At 39.8% G+C, this 18,920-nt stretch overlaps 1 protein-coding gene across 13 annotated transcripts in view; it reads right to left on the bottom strand.

Annotated features, from left to right (window-relative positions):
* phactr1 (phosphatase and actin regulator 1) overlaps nucleotides 1-18,920 on the bottom strand; it is a 477,218-nt gene that overhangs the window by 120,302 nt on the left and 337,996 nt on the right. For 10 of the 13 annotated variants that reach the window (XM_087978668.1, XM_087978665.1, XM_043718986.2 and 7 more), the window contains 2 exons: nucleotides 9,795-9,998; nucleotides 6,494-6,616 (listed from right to left, as the gene is read on the bottom strand). In XM_087978668.1, coding sequence (XP_087834794.1) covers nucleotides 6,494-6,616; nucleotides 9,795-9,998 — 327 coding nt within the window. The remainder of the gene's footprint in view (nucleotides 1-6,493; nucleotides 6,617-9,794; nucleotides 9,999-18,920) is intronic. The other 3 variants (XM_087978667.1, XM_043718985.2, XM_087978672.1) reach the window with 1 other exon arrangement.

Here is an 18,920-nt window from a genome sequence, read left to right on the forward strand (position 1 = left end):
CTCTCTTAGATAAATTGTAAGAGATAATGGATGTTGGTTTGCCTTTCCCCCACTCCGGTTTATATCTCCCCCTTTTTCTTTTTTCTTACCTTACTGTTTAATATTATCTTGGGGGGTGGGGAGAGGGATTTATTTATTTGTTCTCTATTTAACGATTTTCTCCCCCACTTGGTTTTTTTTAATTATTCTATGTATGTATGTGTGTATATATATATATATATATATATATATAAGCCGGGGGTTTAGTTAATGTTGGTGGGGGGAGATGTTTACCTTATTCGATTTTACCTCTGTCTCTAGGAGCGGGGTTGTTTTCCCTTGTTATTTTGTATTATTATATTTAATTATTATTTGTTGAGGTTGTAGTTTTATAGTTATATATGTTTATACATGGTATTAACATTACCAAATATATCCAGGTGTTGGTGTGGGGGGGGGGGGGTGGGGGTAGGGTGCTCACTGTTAACTCTAGCTTTGTATTATATCTGAATTCTCCTCATCCTATTGAGGAGCGCCTGGATCAAGGGTGGGGCATTGGTTGGGAGAGAATATGAGGGACCTTTGGAAAGTAAGTGACACCCCCTGGGAACAAGGGGGAAAATCTCCATTTAAATACGTTTTATATTTTTTTTATTATTTAGAAATAGTTTTTTATTATACTTTTGTGAGTGTATTAGAGAGCCTCTATTTTTGTGAATTTTATATGCTCTATGCTCGGGACGTTCTGGATAGGGTTTCCCCTCCCGAGGAGTCTCGGATTTGCCCGGATGATTATGGTTGATCAGTCGGTTAAGTGGTGCACCTGGAATGTCAAGGGGAGTAATTCGCCAGTCAAAAGGAAGAAAATATTATCAAATCTTAAGAAAGAAAGAGTTGATATAGCTCTCCTACAGGAGACACACCTGTTGGATAAAGAACACTTGAAATTACGACAGGGTGGATATGATCAGGCCTTTTTTTCTTCTTTTAGCTCAAAAAGTAGGGGAGTTGTTATTCTTGTTCGGAAGAATTTCCCTTTCAGAATCCTAAATCAGATAAAAGACGAATCTGAATGATATATTTTGATTAAAGCCCATATAAATGGAGAGGAATATGGGATTTTAAATTTGTACTGCCCCCCCCCCGGCACACCCCTTTAAATTTATAATGGAAGCCTTCTCAAAATTGATGGCTCTTGGTGCCCGTCATACAATTATAGGGGGAGACTTTAATTGTATTATGGATCTGGAAATAGATAGGATTCCCAAGAGTACTGCAGGAGTATCTCCCACGTCTAGACAATTGGTGGATCTGAACAAAGAATTAGGATTAGTAGATGTATGGAGATGTCTTCATCCACAGGGCAGAGATTTTTTTTTACTCCAATCCACATAAATGTCATACCAGAATTGATATGTTTTTTGCCCCCTCGATTTTTAAAAATTCCATATCATCCTGAAAATAGGTAGTATAGCAATTTCCGACCACACTGCTGTATATATAGAAACCAAGGCGAGGAACAACGGGACATCCCCTCGGCATTGGCGTATGGACCCCTTCCTGATGAAAGATAGTAAATTTGTAAAGTACTTCTCTCAAGAATTTAAAACTTTTTTAGAAATTAATTTAGGTACGGCTAGCAACCCATCAATGATGTGGAAGACCATCAAAGCTTACATGCGAGGTTTGATCATCTCCTACTCAGCGACCCAGAAAAAATTAAAAGGAGAACAACAGCGTCTGCTCGAAGCCCGCTTAAAAGCAGCTGAAACAACATACGCTGATAGACCTTCTATTATCAAATTGCAAAGGATTACAGCCCTTAGGACAGCTCTAAACACTACGCTTACCCAAACGGCTAAGAGGGAAATATTATTTGCAAAACAAAGGTTATATGAATTTGACGACAAACCGGGTAGATACTTAGCATTTCTTGCAAAGAAAAAAAAGGCCCCTCAAACTATCACGTCAATCAAGGAAAGTACGGGTATTTTGACTCATGATCATAAAAAGATTAATGCGATCTTTAGAAAATTTTATTCTGATTTATATAAATCGCAGGATTGTGAAGACAGGACTAGGAGGATGCAATCATTTTTTAAAAATTTGACCTTTCCGGGCCTAACTCCGGAACAGGTATCGGTCTTAAATGCTTCCCTAACAGTCCAAGAAATACTTGACGCAATCAGGCAACTTCAGAGCGGTAAGGCACCGGGCCCAGATGGTTTTCAAGCTGAATTCTACAAAGAATTTACAGGAATATTGGCGGGTCCACTTATGGACATGTATAACTATGCATATAGTCAGGGCTGTCTCCCGCCTTCGCTGAAAGAGGCAAATATCTCTCTTATCCTTAAAAAGGGAAAGGATCCAGAAGATTGTACGTCATACAGACCAATATCCTTGCTAAATGTAGATTTTAAAATCCTTTCCAAAATGTTAGCACTGAGACTAGAAAGGGTACTGCCACATATCATAAAGGAGGATCAGACGGGGTTTATTAAGGGCCGTAGATCATCCGATAATATTAGAAGGGTTTTGAATATGATTCAAGCCTGCCATCAGGGAAAGATACCAGGAGTAGTAGTTTCATTAGACGCGGAAAAGGCATTCGATAGGGTTGAATGGTCATTTTTTTTACACATTGGAAAGGTTTGGCATTGGAAAGGTGTTTACCAAATGGGTCTCAACATTGTATAGTGATCCCAAAGCAGTTGTGGTTACCAATGGATTAGGTTCGGATAGCTTCAGTGTGGGTAGGGGCTACCGTCAGGGATGTCCTCTCTCGCCATTGTTATTTACGCTAATAATTGAACCACTAGCAGATGCTATACAGGCTGATCCTAATATAACGGCCCCGAGGATTGGTATAGGTAACCATAAAATTACCCTTTATGCAGATGATGTTCTTCTATTCCTCAGTAATCCTCTGATGTCCGTACCTCGCTTAATCCAAGTTATTAATACATTTAGCGCATTCTCAGGCTATAAAATTAATTTCTCAAAATCGGAGGCTATGCCAATGGGTGGCCTTGCTATGATACCCCACTTAGTGGACAGATCCCATTTTCCCTTTCGTTGGTCCCTGGAGGGTTTCTTATATTTAGGTTTTTTATTACCCCAGTATTTGGTCAGTTATACAAGGCTAACTTTGTGCATTTACTGGAAAGGATAAGGCAAGACCTCCAGCGATGGGGAGACCTTCCAATTTCCTGGCTGGGTAGAATAGCACTAATTAAAATGAATGTCCTGCCCCATCTCCTATATCCTATGAGAATGCTTCCGGTGATGCTGCCGAGGCTGGCACTATGTAAATTATATGGCTGGCTGGGTTCCTTTATCTGGAATCATAGACGGCCCCTCATTAAGCTGAAGAAGCTACAGCTTCCACAGGCAAGGGGAGGATTGGACTTCCCAGATTTTAGGAAACATCAGTTAAGTTCCCTATTGAGTTACATAGCTGATTGGGTCTTGTCTGATCCACAATCAATCTGGCTGGACATCGAGGCTTCTCAAGTAAAATGCCCACTTATTAACCTTTTATTTTCAGACAAGAGGAAAATCATTACGGATCACTGTAAAAATCCTACAATACTAAACACAATTAAAGCTTGGAATACAATGCGGCAAAATGAGGGCAACTCACATAAAACATCCCCCTATGCGCCGATAGTGGGAGCATGGGGATTCCAACCGGGGTTTACAGATGCCACTTTTAAACTCTGGAGATCGAGGGGTATCTCATGTTTAGGGGACCTATTTAAAGATGGGGTCCTGATGTCTTTTGAATAGCTGCATCAGAAATTCGGATTACCTAATGGAGACCTGTATTGATACTTCCAAATTCGAGATTATATACAGAAGAAGACTACGTTATTAGATAGTCTTTATAAATCAGATAGAGAATGTAGAATACTACGACCAGTGGGGGTATCTTCCATTAGTACTATTTATCATTTACTACATGATGAAGTATCGGGAGATATGGACAATCTGCTTAAAACATGGGATCAGGAATTGGGACTAGAAATCTCTATAGAAACGTGGAATGACATTTGGGAAAATGCCAGAAGAATCACCATCTGTAACAGAACTCAGGCTATCCAGCTGAAGATACTTCATAGGGCCCATGTAGCACCGGATCGATTGGCAAAATTTAAGGCAGGAGCATCTCCAATGTGTCCCAAATGTAAAATAGAGGTGGGCACTCTTGTACATTGCCTATGGACCTGTCATAAGATCCGTAGATACTGGACTGAGCAAGTACCCTGACAGAAATTTTAGGAACAGCAATTAAAGTGGACCCTGTATCTCTCCTTTTGGGCTTTTCGAACTTTCCCTCCCTAGACATGCACTATTTTCTATTCTCTCTTTCTGTGCAAGGAAAAATATTTTGGTAAACTGGGTGGCTGAGGGCCCCCCCAGACTTTCAAATTGGCACAGATTAATTATGGAATGTATTCCCCTTGACTTCCTTACAAATATGGTGCATCGAAAGACCGAATTATTTTATAAAATATGGTAGCCCTCCTTGAATTATATGAATACAGATATTTCGGCTATCCTAACAAGGGCTTTTATTTAACTGAGATTACAAACCTGGCTGGTCCGGGGCCCCTTGGGAGAGGAATCCCGCACGAATACGGGTTTTGTTACATCTGATGTTAACACATTCTGAGCATGTATCTCAATTTCTATGTTATCCGTTATTTTTTTGTTTTTTTTTCTCTTTCTCTTATTTCTAATCTAATATATTGAAAAAGATCTGGGTTGTTTGTTAAGTCTCTCATCTTTGAGAATGACTATGTTGGTTTCAATTCTTTCATATGTAAATCACAAAACCTTTTTAAAAAGTGGGCGGCACGGTGGCACAGTGGTTAGCACTGCTGCCTCACAGCGCCGGAGACCCAGGTTCAATTCCCGCCTCAGGCGACTGACTGTGTGGAGTTTGCACGTTCTCCCCATGTCTGCATGGGTTTCCTCCGGGTGCTCCGGTTTCCTCCCACAGTCCAAAGATGTGCAGGTCAGGTGAGTTGGCCATGCTAAATTGCCCGTAGTGTTAGGTAAGAGGTAAATGTAGGGGTATGGGTGGGTTGCGCTTCGGCGGGTCGGTGTGGACTTGTTGGGCTGAAGGGCCTGTTTCCACACTGTAATGTAATGTAAAACAAAGTATAATGTAAGAGACTTAAATATACAGTCTGGTTAGTTGTAGGTTAGATTAATAGTTAGTTGAGTTTTGTTTTTTTTTCTTTCTCGGTATTTTTCTTTTGTTAAATTTTGGTTATTATATATTTAAGATTTAATTGTATATCAATGTTTGTACTTGAGAGTTTTGTTTATTTTTGTAAACTTGTAAAAATGTTAAATTTCTAATAAAAATATCTATAAAAAAAAGAGGCGTTTGGATGGGTATATGAATAGGAAGGGTTTGAAGGAATATGGGCCGGGTGCTGGTAGGTGGGACTAGACTGGGTTGGGATATCTGGTCGGCATGGATTGGTTGGACTGAAGGGTCTGTTTCCATGCTGTACATCTCTATGACTCTAAAAACCTCTAACATAAACTTTAGAGGGATGTCAGTTGACAATTTTACAGTTTTCAATACCATTCACAACTGCTCAGATTATCAAGCAGATTGTGCCTGTACAGATTGTGCCTGTACAGTTTCCACACTGTAATATAATCTAAAAAAAAAAAGATGTGGAAAGCATTCAGAATGACTGACAAGTGGCATTTGCCTCATAACAGTGCTATAGACTAGCTTTCAACAAGAGAAAATCTAAGCACCTTCCAATGATATTAACATCACTGAATTATCTACGATCAACATCCTGTGGGTAATCATTGATTGGAAGCTTCATTGGATCTGATACAACAGCATATCAGAAGTTGCACAAATAACTCATGTCCCAGTACCGCAAGCCTGTCCACCATTTACAAGGCACACAGCAGGGGTATGTTGAAAAATCCTCTACTTGCCTGGATAAGTGCAACTCAAGCAATGCTCAATACAATCTAAAACAAAGCTGCTTATCTGATTGGCACCCCATCCACCTTAAACACTTAACTAGGGATGGGCAGTATAAACTGACATTAAAATGTGCTTATATCCCCCCCCAAAAAAATTTTCATCTCATTTAACATAGATCTTGTAGAGGATTTAAAAATCTAAGATCTTATCCAACAGGATTCTCATTCCAACCAACGGTTGTAACAATCTACATAATTCAAAAAATAAGATACTAAAAATAACCTGTTTAAAATATCAGTTACATATACATTGCACAGGCAAAGTGATGTGTTCATGTGTCTTGTGTAAATCAGAAAACCACACACACTTTGAAACGTGAGTTATGGAGAACTTAAGGCAAGTATGATATATTTAAATTGCAGCAGTCTGTTGTGGATGTCGTGGGTTCCTGAATGACAAATTCCTGATTTTAGCCACACCCTAACAACCACGTACTGAGTGCAGGCTCTTTCACACAGGAAGTGAGAGACAGAGGCAACTCACCCCAGATCACTCTCATATGTCCCACTGGTCTCTTACAAGCGCCAATGGTAGAGTCGTGGGAGTAGGCTGCCTGCCTGTCTGTCTGCCTTCTCAGCCGAGGTATGGTGTAGGCTGCAGGAAAACCTAAAAGAGGGGAAGAAAAATGTAAAATGGGAAATCTTTTTAAACTCTGAAATCAAAATCCTGAAGTGGTTATATTTGATACTTTTGTGAGAACCAGTGACAATATGGCAGCGCAAGTGAGTGCAGCTATATTCAGTGTGGAGATCTGCCTTCTCAGGAGTGAGGATCAGATAGAAAACACTTTCTTAGGGAATAATAAACTACAGTGGTCCTTATTTAGCCCTTGGCTCTACAGAGTGGCTGATTCAGACTGATTCCTTAGTGAACTTCATAAATCTGAACCAGTGTGATTGGTCCCTTCAAAGCAACTGAGTTGATTCTGATGTACACATGGACCTTATGTTGCAGTGTTGTCTGGATGTTCAGCATTCCCAATTCATTGTAATGATGGCCCTACAAGTGAAGGGCCCGGTTGATAATGTCTGCAATCAGTTGTGTATCACCTGCAGTCCATGGAGTAGATCACATTGTGACATTCATTTGACAGTCACCAACTATTTCATACAGTCTAACTCATGAGTTAAAAAAAATAGTTTTATTGCAGATTTCTCAGATTATTATATTCAGAATTTGTTCCTGAATTTTACAGGCACAATTTCAACAAATAACATCTCCCACAGGACTGGTTTAGAAGGCACATTTTTAAATTAATTAAATTAATGAGCATAAAATTGTGAATGATATAAATTGGGCTGTTGACCTCTGTGTCTGTGACCTGCAATCACTATTACTGAGATAACTTGACAGTAGTCTCACTAAATTATTCTTTATCACTTTAAATGTTACATCATGTACTTTTGAAGACACAGTGCTGATTGTTCCCTCACTTCTGACACCATCAGTGGGCAGAAGCTTCATAGCTTTCATAACTACTTGATGGAAAAATAGCAAATATTGGAGACAGGTAGTGAGGAAAAAGGCAGGGCCTTGGGTTACCCCATTCTACTTCCGAAGAAACCCATACTTAAATCTCGCCAGACCATGAGAAAAAATGTTTCTTTGACCTGCTAACATGAAGGTTATAACTTGAAATGATTTAGGAAATTTATTCTTAAGTAAAATTAGTAAAATATATGTAACTTGAACCTATCCAAAATACAATATAATTTGCCATCATGTTAACAACCACGTACACTGAGCTAACATGGATACAAGGTGAAAGTGAGCACTGCAGATGCTGGAGATTAGAGTCAAGTGTGGGGTGCTGGAAAAGCACAGCAGGTCAGGCAGCATCTGAGGAACAGGAAAATCGATGTTTCAGGAAGGGCTGATGAAGGGCTTTTGCCTGTAACATCGATTTTCCTGCTCCTCGGATGCTGCCTGACCCAGCACCACACTCTTAACATGGATACAAGACATGGGAGATGTTAAAACACGCACTGGTAAAAGATGAAATATCTTGCCAATGCTGGTATTACTCTGTTATAAATGAAGAAGTAATGATCCCATATCCCAGCAAGACCACACTTGGAGGGAGTGCAGATTGAAGAGAGAGCTACAGGACTGACTCTGCTTCTTCAATCTGTGTTTGGTTTGCACAAAACTCTCCATTGAAAGCATGGACTCAGTTCTACACTAAACTATGACATTTGTGTGCTCTGGCTTGAAAAGCAATACTGCAGTTAACATTTGTCATTGGAAATAGGATCATTGCGTGGCCGAAGATCATTGAGGATGCTACAAGCTTTTATGGTTGTATTATTGAACAAAAAAAGTAATTAGAAATGTAAAGCTTAAACAGAATAGTAAACCTGAGTAATGCAATACTAAAATCTAATTCAATGTAGGATATTGGAAAACACAAAATCAAAACACTTTAAGTCTTATGGCTCAATTCAACTGGCAAAATATTTTTAGATTAGATTACTTACAGTGGGGAAACAGGCCCTTCGGCCCAACAAGTCCACACTGCCCCACCGAAGCGCAACCCACCCATACATTTACCCCTTACCTAACACTACAGACAATTTAGCATGGCCAATTCACCTGACCTGCACATCTTTGGACTGTGGGAGGAAACCGGAGAACCCGGAGGAAACCCACGCAGACACGGGGAGAATGTGCAAACTCCACACAGACAGTCGCCTGAGGCGGGAATTGAACCCGGGTCTCTGGCGCTGTGAGGCAGCAGTGCTAACCACTGTGCCACCGTGCCGCCCGTTATCTTGCCAATGCTTCCCATATATTCCCATATTTGCTTGCTTCCAGCCAGCTCTTTTATGCAGATAATTTTATAACATTTTTATAAACCTGAGTTATCTGGAAGATTCAAATCTAAGATCAAAGGGGAATTCCATAGCTGAAAATGTGTTGAATATTATGAACATGATTTCAATTCACTAAGAGGCATTAAAGCTGGGTTAACTGACACTCCATGTGTATATGCACATATGCATTTAATGTTTTGCAAATCCAATACGCCTTAGTTTGTACATGTCTGTGAATACTCCCAAATTTGTATATTTACACAAGCCTCTCTCTCTCTCCAGCATTACTTGGACTAACTGCATGAAAATGTAGCAATGTAGGAATGCTGATTCAATTTACCTCAAATTACCGATTCCCTACTTTAATTGTTCTTTTCATGTTGAGGAACTTGTTCCTTTATACAGTTTTATATGATTGATACTGATGTGAGAAATTATTATGCATTTCACATTCTGCCATTGACATTCATGCCGAATTGTGTAAATTGTGCATATCTGTTAAGTACTGTTGATTGCATTTCAGAACTAATACTTCAGTTAACCGTTAAAAGCAGAAGACTATTATTTACTTCAATGCAAATGTGGTAACATCTTGAAAAACATAATTGATGTGTTAGACTACAAAATTTAGTAAATAGAAAATTATGATTATTGTTCGTATTAACTCCTTTGATATGTACAGTATAGAAAAGGGTAAAGCAACTCTGTCACATACGTCAGGTTTACAGGGTGCTCTTGGAACAAGGAGCAGTTCTACAAAATGTCTAAATAATATTCACAATCTAATTTCTTTTCGTGTTAGGTCACCTGAGTCTGCAAATACCTGAAAGTAACACTAAAATCCTTTAAAAAAAAACATTCAATTTAAATAGGCAGACAAGTTACCTTATAGAACATAGTCATAGAAATGTGTAGAGAAAAATACACATTTATTAGTGTGAAGTCTTAAAAGCCAGGTGAACAAAACCTACCAGCTATATGGTTGGCAATCCTCGAGAGTGGTTTTGGAGGTAGGGCAGGGCGTTGCTTAGGATAGGATTGTTGCTTTGCAGGGGTTTCCTCAATGTCACAGTGAAAAGCTACAGACTTTTTAGAAGGCAGTAGCAATGATGGTTTAGTTGATGTATCCTGCTCAGGGACTGATGCCCTATTATCTGTAGGACTATCTTCGGCAGCTAGAGACAAACAGAATTAGAAATATTTGAAACAGAAAAGCAAAGAAATTTAGCATTCAAATATCACTGCAAAAAATTCAGTAAGGTTTGAAAACTTTAAATAGCTTTAGAAGAGTAAATGGCGAAATACAACACCAAAATTTTGCAATCTTTCCCTTGTCTACTTAAAATTGCAACTGTCAAATCTAATTAACATTTCTGTTACTAAAATTTGAATATTGACCAGGATTATAAGAGTTCGGATAATCATGGGCAATTCATGAGCATGGACATTTCTGATACATGTCATCTGTAGATGAGTTTGTTCCTAGAACAACAATCAGAAAATAACCATTATAAAAATTCTGGTGCTTCACACTGATATGCATACTGGTTAGTCTGGGATGGAAACCCATTGGGGCTACTGAAAATTACACAGATCTTACCAATTTCATACTCAACTTCCTGACTAGTGTTCCTTTTGCGTTAGATCTGTTATCAGGAATTTACAAAGTCTAACTGATCAAGAGAGATCTTTTTTGAAATAACTTTTATCACAGACATCAAGGAAAGGATTTTCCTTGTGGGTTTCAGAATTCCATTGTATAGGTGGTTCTTCTGTAACGCGATTGTTGCATTCTTGTGCAACCTTACATTATAGAAAAATTGTACTTTAAAAACAGAGCTTAAAGTGTTGACTATGTAATCGTGTTACAGCCAACAAAAGTTTGCACTTTAGAAACAGTGTCCCCAATTCATCAATTGTGGTACAGCAAATTCGCTTTAACGAAATGCACATTATAGCAGAACAACCTGCACAAGCTCAATTGGGATTCAGATGCCTGAGCTATGTGGGCATAGTAATTCAATGTGATTTATGCTAAATTAATTAATTATGGTCAGAGGGCAGGTTCATCATAAATTTTAAGATGGACTTCAAACCCAGAAGGAATAGCCAGTGAAGGTGGTAAACAAGACATACTGATCTGGTTTATCTTTTCTGTATTTCGAATGGGAGAACTTATTTGACCAGTATCTCATTTCTAGCTGGAGGACAGCAGGAGGCTGCGTCTGCATGAAGATAGCAGCAGGATGCTCAAACAGTTTAAGTGAGTGAGTATAATTTAGGGGCTACCTCTTTCAAATTTCTTAAAGTATAAAGTAAAACACCAGCAGAGTGAAAGATCCTTCCTCAGAGTAGCCTATGGCAGTAATTGAACTCAGGAAGACAGGGAGGTCTGGAAGCTTGCCAACAATAGGGCAGTGGACCTTCCAACAGCTGCATTTTCCTCATTGCCTGTAGGTCATCGAGACTGACAAGAAAATTTCACTTAGTCTCAGACAAAAAAACCCTGTAATTCGCCTTTAAATACCTCTATTAACTGCTCACCACTTGCAGGGGCAGACTGGAAACTAGCCAAAAGCAAAAATGGAGTTAGGGGAGTGGAATGCTGACTACAAGGCACAAATGTTTGCATCTGTGTGCTGATTAGGGACTGAAATGGGGGCTCAAAATTCAGACAGTAATGTAATTTGTATATCTCATTCAGTACACAAATGATGTCTTGAATCCTTTTCTTTCATTTGTAAAGGTGGATTATAGAGATCCTGTAGATGCAGTATATCTGGAGTTCCAGAAAGCATTTAATAAGGTGCTGCATAAAAGGTTATCCACTAGGTCAGATTACATGGGGTTAGGGGTAACTTACTAATGAGGATAGAGTATTGGCTAATCAATAGAAAGCAGTGAGCCAGAAGAAATGAGTCTTTCTTTGGTTGGCAAATGTAACTAGTGGACTGCCACAGGGTTCAGTACTCAGGACACCATTATTTACAATCTATATTAATGATTTGGATGCAGAGAAAGACAGACAGTACTGGAGCCAAATTTGTAGATTCCACTAAAATATACTGTATGTACTCGAGTAATAGTCAAATTTTTTTTGACTACTTTTTAAGGTTAAATTTATGGGGTCAGCTATTACATGGATACTACTTTTGAGAAGCTGAAATCCATCTGGGGCGGCACGGTGGCTCAGTGCTTAGCACTGCTGCCTCACAGCGCCAGGGAACCAGGTTTGATTCCAGCCTCGGGCAACTGTTTGTGTGGAGTTTGCACATTGTCCCCGTGTTTGTGTGGGTTTCCTCTGGGTACTCCAGTTTCCTCTCACAGTCCAAAGATGTGCAGGTTAGGTGAATTGGCCATGCTAAATTGTCCAGTGTTCAGGGATGTATAGGTTAGGTGCAGTAGTCAGGGATAAATATAGGGTTGGGGAAACGGGTCTGAGTGGGTTACTCTTCGGAGGGTCAGTGTGGACTAGTTGGGCCAAAGGGCCTGTTCCTACACTTTAGGGATTCTATAATTCATACCGTATCATTAGTAGAATCCCAGCTGATCTCTAAATGAATAATGGTAATTCAGAAAACCCAGAGTGAAACACAACAGCCAGCAGTCTGGAACAACCAGAAGGCTGGAGCAGGACATGACAGTCTGCATACTCATTAATTAATGTTAATCTGTTATCTGTGAAGTACTAGGGTCTACCTTTACACAAGGTATATGGAAAATTCCAGGTTATTTGACCAAAAAGGGTGTTGACTTTTGCATGAGATCGATTATTACACGAGTATACATGGTAAGTTGCAACAAATAAAATAAGAAATTTAGAAAAAGATAAATTTGCAAAAACTTTTAAGAATTGATTGGAGTAGATTGTTTGCAAACAAAGAGACGTCTGATAAGTATAGGGCATTCAAAAGTGTGATAATGAAATGTTTAGAGTGATATTTCCCTGGTAGAGTGAAAGGTAAAGTTGGTAAGATTAGAGAACGATGGATGAAAAAGATATTGAGGTTCCCATAAAGAATAAAAGTGAATCATATATTCAGATATAAACAACTTGGTTCAAATTAATCTCTTGAACAGTATAAACAGTGTTTGGACATTCTTAAGAGGGAGGTCAGGAAAGTAATGAGATACTGAGAATGTGTTGCTGGAAAAGCGCAGCAGGTCAGGCAACATCCAACGAGCAGGTGAATCGACGTTTCGGGCATGAGCCCTTTTTCAGGAATTCCAGCAACACATTTTCACTGCTGCGCTTTTCCAGCAACACATTTTCAGCTCTGATCTCCAGCATCTGCAGTTCTCACTTTCTCCTAAAGCAATGAGATAGCCTTGGCAAATAAGATTAAGAATAATCCAAAGAGATTCTACAAGTACATTAAGAGCAAGAGAGCAACTAGAGAGAGAGTATGGCCGCCTAAAGATCAACGATGTTATCTTTGTGTTAAACCTCAGGTGATGGGAAAAATATGAAATAAACATTTTGTCTCAGTTTTTACTATGGAGAAAGAAAACGGGCTAGAGAACACAGCTAAATTAAATTTGACGTTTTGAAAACATTTCACATTATAGAAAAGGTAGTGCTGGAGGTATGAGAAAATATAACGGTAGAGTGGGAAGTTAGGAAGGAAATAGTGGGGTCCCTTGTAGAAACATTTGTATCACCTATAAATGATACTAGGACAGCACGGTGGCTCAGTGGTTAGCACTGCTGCCTCACAGCGCCAGGGACTCGGGTTCGATTCCAGCATTAGGTGACTGTCTGTGTGGAGTTTGCACATTCTCCCCATGTCTGCGTGGGTTTCCACCCACAATCCAAAGTTTAGGTGAATTGGCCATGCTTTATTGTCCACAGTGTTCAGGGATGTATAGGTTAGGTGCATTAGTCAGGTCAAATTTAGGCTAATGGGTCTGGATGGAATACTCTTCGGAGGGGCGGTAGAGCCAAAGGGTCTGTTTAATTTCTGTAGAAATTTTAATTCTAAATACGGGTGAAATACAAAATGACTGGAGACTGACATTGCCACAACAAACCAAACCACAAATTGAAGGAACAATGCCCCATCTTCCACCTGGGCAGCCTACAGCCCGGAGGACTCAACATGAGTTCTCTAATTTCAAATAACCTCCCTTCCCATCCCCTGATTTCCCTTGGTTTTCCTCCCTGCCACTAACCAGATTTATTCCTCCCATTGACCAACCAGGTCATACCCTCTACCTGTCTTCACCTATCCCTACTTCACTACCCTGCCTTTATCTGCAGCTTCCTCTACACCCACCCCCAGTCCTGAAGAAGGATTACACCAGAAACATTGACTTCTCCACCTCCTGATGCTGCCTGGCTTGCTGTGTTCTTCCAGCCTCTTGCCTGTCTACTATGAATGACTGGAGAGTGGCTAATGTTGTGCATTTGTTTAAAAAAGTACGTAAGGAGAAGCCTAGAAACTGAAATCTGACTTCAGTGGTGGGTAAGTAGTTGGAAGGGATTGTGAAAGATAGAATTTATATGCACATGGAGATACAAGAAATGATTATGAATAGTCAGCATGGTTTTGTGCAAGGGAAATCAGACCTGGCAAACGTGATTGAGATTTTTGAGGAAGTAACCAAGAAAACTGATGAGTGCAGAACAGAAAACATTGTTTATTTGGACTTTAGTCAAACCTTCGAGAAAGTTCCAGTGGTTGACAACTAATAAAGTTAGATCACATGGGATTCAGGGTTAGCTTGGCAATTGGATTAACAGCAGGAGACAGAGGGTAATGGTAGAATGTTGTTTTCTGGATTGGAGGATCAGTGCTGCTCCACTCTTGTTTATATAAATGATTTAAATGAGAATATAAAAAGCATGGTTAGTAAGATTACAGATCACAAAGATTGGTGGTATAGTGGACAGTGAAGAAGGTTATCTAAGATTACAAAGACATCTTGATTTAACGGGTCAATGGACTGAGAAGTGGCAAATAGAGTTTAAATCCAATAAATATGAGGTATTTCATTACAAAGACAAGACTTATATAATTACAAGTAGTGCCTTGGACAGTGTTGTAGAATAGACAGACCTCGGGTTCAGGTACATAACTCTTTGAAATTTGCATCACCTGTAGATAGAGTGGTTAAGATGTTTAGCATGCTTGTCTCCATTGCTCAGACCTTTGAGTATAGGAGTCACGAGGTTATGTTGAGGTTATACAGGACATTGGTGAGGCCTCTTCTAAGATACTATATCCAGTTCAAGTCTGCCTGTTATAGGAAGGATATTATTAAGCGGGACAGGGTTTAGAAAAGATTTACTGGGATGTTGCTGGGAATGGAGGGTTTGAGTTGTAAGGAGAGGGTGGGACTTTTTACACTGGAGCTTGGGAATTTGAGAGGTGACTTTATAGAGGTTTATAAATAATGAAGGGTATAGATGAGGTGAATGGCAGGTATCCTTTCCCTCAGGTGTGGGATTTAAAAACTAAGAATCATATTTTTAAGGTGAGAGGAGAAAGATAGATTAGATTACTTACAGTGTCGAAACAGGCCCTTCGGCCCAACAAGTCCACACCGACCCGCCAAAGCGCACCCACCCAGACCCATTCCCCTACATTTACCCCTACACCTAACACTACAGGCAATTTAGCATGGCCAATTCACCTAACCTGCACATTTTTGGACTGTGGGAGGAAACCAGAGGACCCGGAGGAAACCCACACAGACACGGGGAGAATGTGCAAACTCCACATAGTCGGTCGCCTGAGGCGGGAATTGAACCCAGGTCTCTGGCGCTGTGAGGCAGCAGTGCTAACCACTGTGCCACCATGCCGCCCACAAATAAAAAAGACATGGGGGCAATTTTTTTTTTAATCACAGAGTGCTTCATGTGTAGAATGAAATTCCAGAGGAAGTGGTGGACGTGGGTACAGTTACATGTTTAAAACACATTTAGATAAGTACATGAATAAGGAATGTTTTGGAGGGATATGGCCCAAGTGCAGGCAGGTGGGAGTAATTTAGTTTTGGATTATGGTCAGGATGGACTTGTTGGGCCAAAGGGTCTGTTTCCGTGGTATATGACGCTACAATGGGCGGCACGGTGGCACAGTGGTTAGCACTGCTGCCTCACAGCACCAGAGACCCGGGTTCAATTCCCGACTCAGGCGACTGACTGTGTGGAGTTTGCACGTTCTCCCCGTGTCTGCGTGGGTTTCCTCCGGGTGTTCTGGTTTCCTCCCACAGTCCAAAGATGTGCAGGTCAGGTGAATTGGCCATGCTAAATTGCCCATAGTGTTAGGTAAGGGATAAATGTAGGGGTATGGGTGGGTTGCGCTTCGGCGGGTCAGTGTGGACTTGTTGGGCCGAAGGGCCTGTTTCCACATTGTAATGAAATGTAATCTAATCTAAAAAAACTCTATATGGATAGTTAGGTGAATTGGCCAACATTTGACAGATAAAGTTTAACGTGATTAAGTGTGAGGTTTCCGTTTTGGCAATTTGTAATCTAAATGGAGAGAACTTTTGAGTTCTTGGAGATAAAAAAATCTTAATTTATGCATTTTTCTTTCCAGTCTATCCATTTGTTTCTTTCTTTAGCAAAATAAGTCTGGCATATTTTAGATATGGGATGTGATACAAGATAAAATAAAAGCTTAATTTTTCTTTCCAGACTACTTTAGTGCAGAGGGATCTTGGTGTTCTTGTGCATGAATTGCAAAAAAAAAGTACATAGAATGGCAGATGGTACAGAAGGTAAATGGAATTTTTGGTTTTATTCCTAATGGAATAGAGTGTAAAAGTGCAGTAGTGTTGCTGCAGTTGTATGAGGCATTAGTGAGACTACACTTGGAATAATGCAAACAAGTTTGGACATAGTATCCCTACAGTGTAGGTAGAAGCCATTCAGCCCATCCAGCCTATACACAGCCTTTGAAGAGCACCCCATCCAGACCCAAGCCCCTCACCCTATCCCCATAACCCTGATTTTAGCATGGCTACTCCAACCTAACCTGCACATCCTGGAAACTATAGGACAATTTTAGCTTGGCCAATCTACCGAACCACACATCTTTGGGCTGTGGGAGGAAACCAGAACACCCATTGCAAACCCACACAGACAAGCAGAGAACATGCAAGCTCTGTACAAACAGTCATCCAAGGCTGGAACAAACCTGTGTCCTAGAAGTGTTAATCACTGTGCCACAGTGGTCCCCTGACTTATGCAGGGATGTAGTTACATTAGAGGCATTCAGAGGAGGTTCATTAGATTGATTCCAGAATGAGGGGTTGGTCTTTTAAAGATAGATTGGGCAGTTTAGGCCTCTTCTGTCTGGAGTTTAGAAAACTGGGAAAAGATAAAATTGAGATATACAAGATGCTAAAAAGATAAAGTAGATGTAGAGATTATGCTTCCTCATGTGGAGCAATCTAGAATGAAAGGTCAGCATTTTTTGATTTGATTCAGTATTGTCACATGTACTAAGATACAGTATCCAGACAAATCGTACCTTCCATGAGTAAAGCAGGGTAATTAAACAGATTGCAGAATATAGCACTACAGCTGCAGAAGATGCAGAGAAAGATCAACTCTAGTGTATGAGATTTCTGTTCATAAGTCTGATAACATGGGGAAGAAGCTATTCTTGAATCTGTTGATATGTGTTTTCAAAATGTTGTATCTTCTGCCCAGTGGAAGAGGGTGGAAGAGACTATAACAGGGTTAGGAGTGTCTTTGATTGTGTTGGTTGCTTTCCTGAGGCAGCGGGAATGTAAATGGCATCAAAGAAAGGAAGGCTGGTTTTTCTGATGGACTGGGACGCATTCACAACTCTTTGTAATTTCTCGCAGCATTGGGCAGAGCAACTGCCATACCAAGCTGTGGTGTATCTGGGTAGAATGCTTTCTATGGTGCGTCTATAAAAATTGGTTAGAGTCATTGTTTTAAATCTGCCACCTCTTATCCTTATTACAAAGATGAGGAGAAATTACTTCTTTCAAATGGCCGTGAATTTGTGGAAGTCACTACCTCAGAGTGTGATGTCAGGACATTGAGTACATTTAAGGAAGAAATAGACAGATTTTTAATTAGTGATGAGTTGAATGGTTATGGAGAGTGTGCAGGAAAATCAATTTGAGATTGAGATGAGATCAGCCATGCTCATATGAAATAGTGGAGCAGGCTTGATGGGCTGAATTTCTTACTCCTGCTCCTAGTTTTTATGTTCTTAAGTCCTACTTAGAATATAACTAATATTGATTAAGTGCAAGAATGTATTGAATATTTTCTGTATTTGCTCTCAATCAGAACCGAATTGAAAATTAATTACATGGAATAAAAGATCAAGAAATAAGGACAAGAAATTGATATTACTAGCAAGGTTAGAGAGTACTGCAAACCTGTTTGTAAGAGTATCAGGAACCTATTGCAGTAATGAGGAAGGACAGATGGTAAATAAAATGCTTTCAAATTTCCGTGACCATTGGATTACTAGCATTGGTCTCCAGTTTAGGAATAGAATGACAATCAGGAAACAGCGGGAGATGGTAATTATGAGGTGTGGAAGGGGGGGTCAGTTTATCCTTTTAATGTGCAACCAAGAGGAGCAGGTCTGCACCTCATGACTTAAAAATCACAAGTTTTTTTAAAGCTTTTAGTCACAGCCCGCAGTCACTCTTTCAACAACTACTTGTTTTCAGCTGTACTCAGAGCAAGACAATTTCATAAAGGAAGCATCAAAAATGTTTTGTTGATATTACAATTTTACAAATATACAAATTACAAAAGGATGAACCTCTATTTAAGATATTTAAGTTCTCAGATGTCTCAGTTGCTGGCACAGCATTATGTATAGATGGCAATTCTGGCTAATATTGCACATGCCCACCACATTGGATGTAAGCTCCTCATTTTAAGCTTGCAAAGTTATGCTTGTGTTAGTCTTTTTGTACAATGGAACAATCCACTGTATGATAAGCAGACTTTCCTATATTTCAGACAAAAGCTATTACTAAGTTAAAACAATAACTGCAGATACTGAAAACCAGATTCTGGATTAGTGGTGCTGGAAGAGCACAGCCGTTTGGGCAGCATCCGAGGAGCAGTAAAATCGACGTTTGGCTTT

Source organism: Chiloscyllium plagiosum, unplaced genomic scaffold (genome assembly GCF_037043375.1).
Source record: "Chiloscyllium plagiosum isolate Xiang-an unplaced genomic scaffold, Cpla_swu_hap1 HiC_scaffold_34, whole genome shotgun sequence".
NCBI lineage: Eukaryota > Metazoa > Chordata > Chondrichthyes > Orectolobiformes > Hemiscylliidae > Chiloscyllium > Chiloscyllium plagiosum.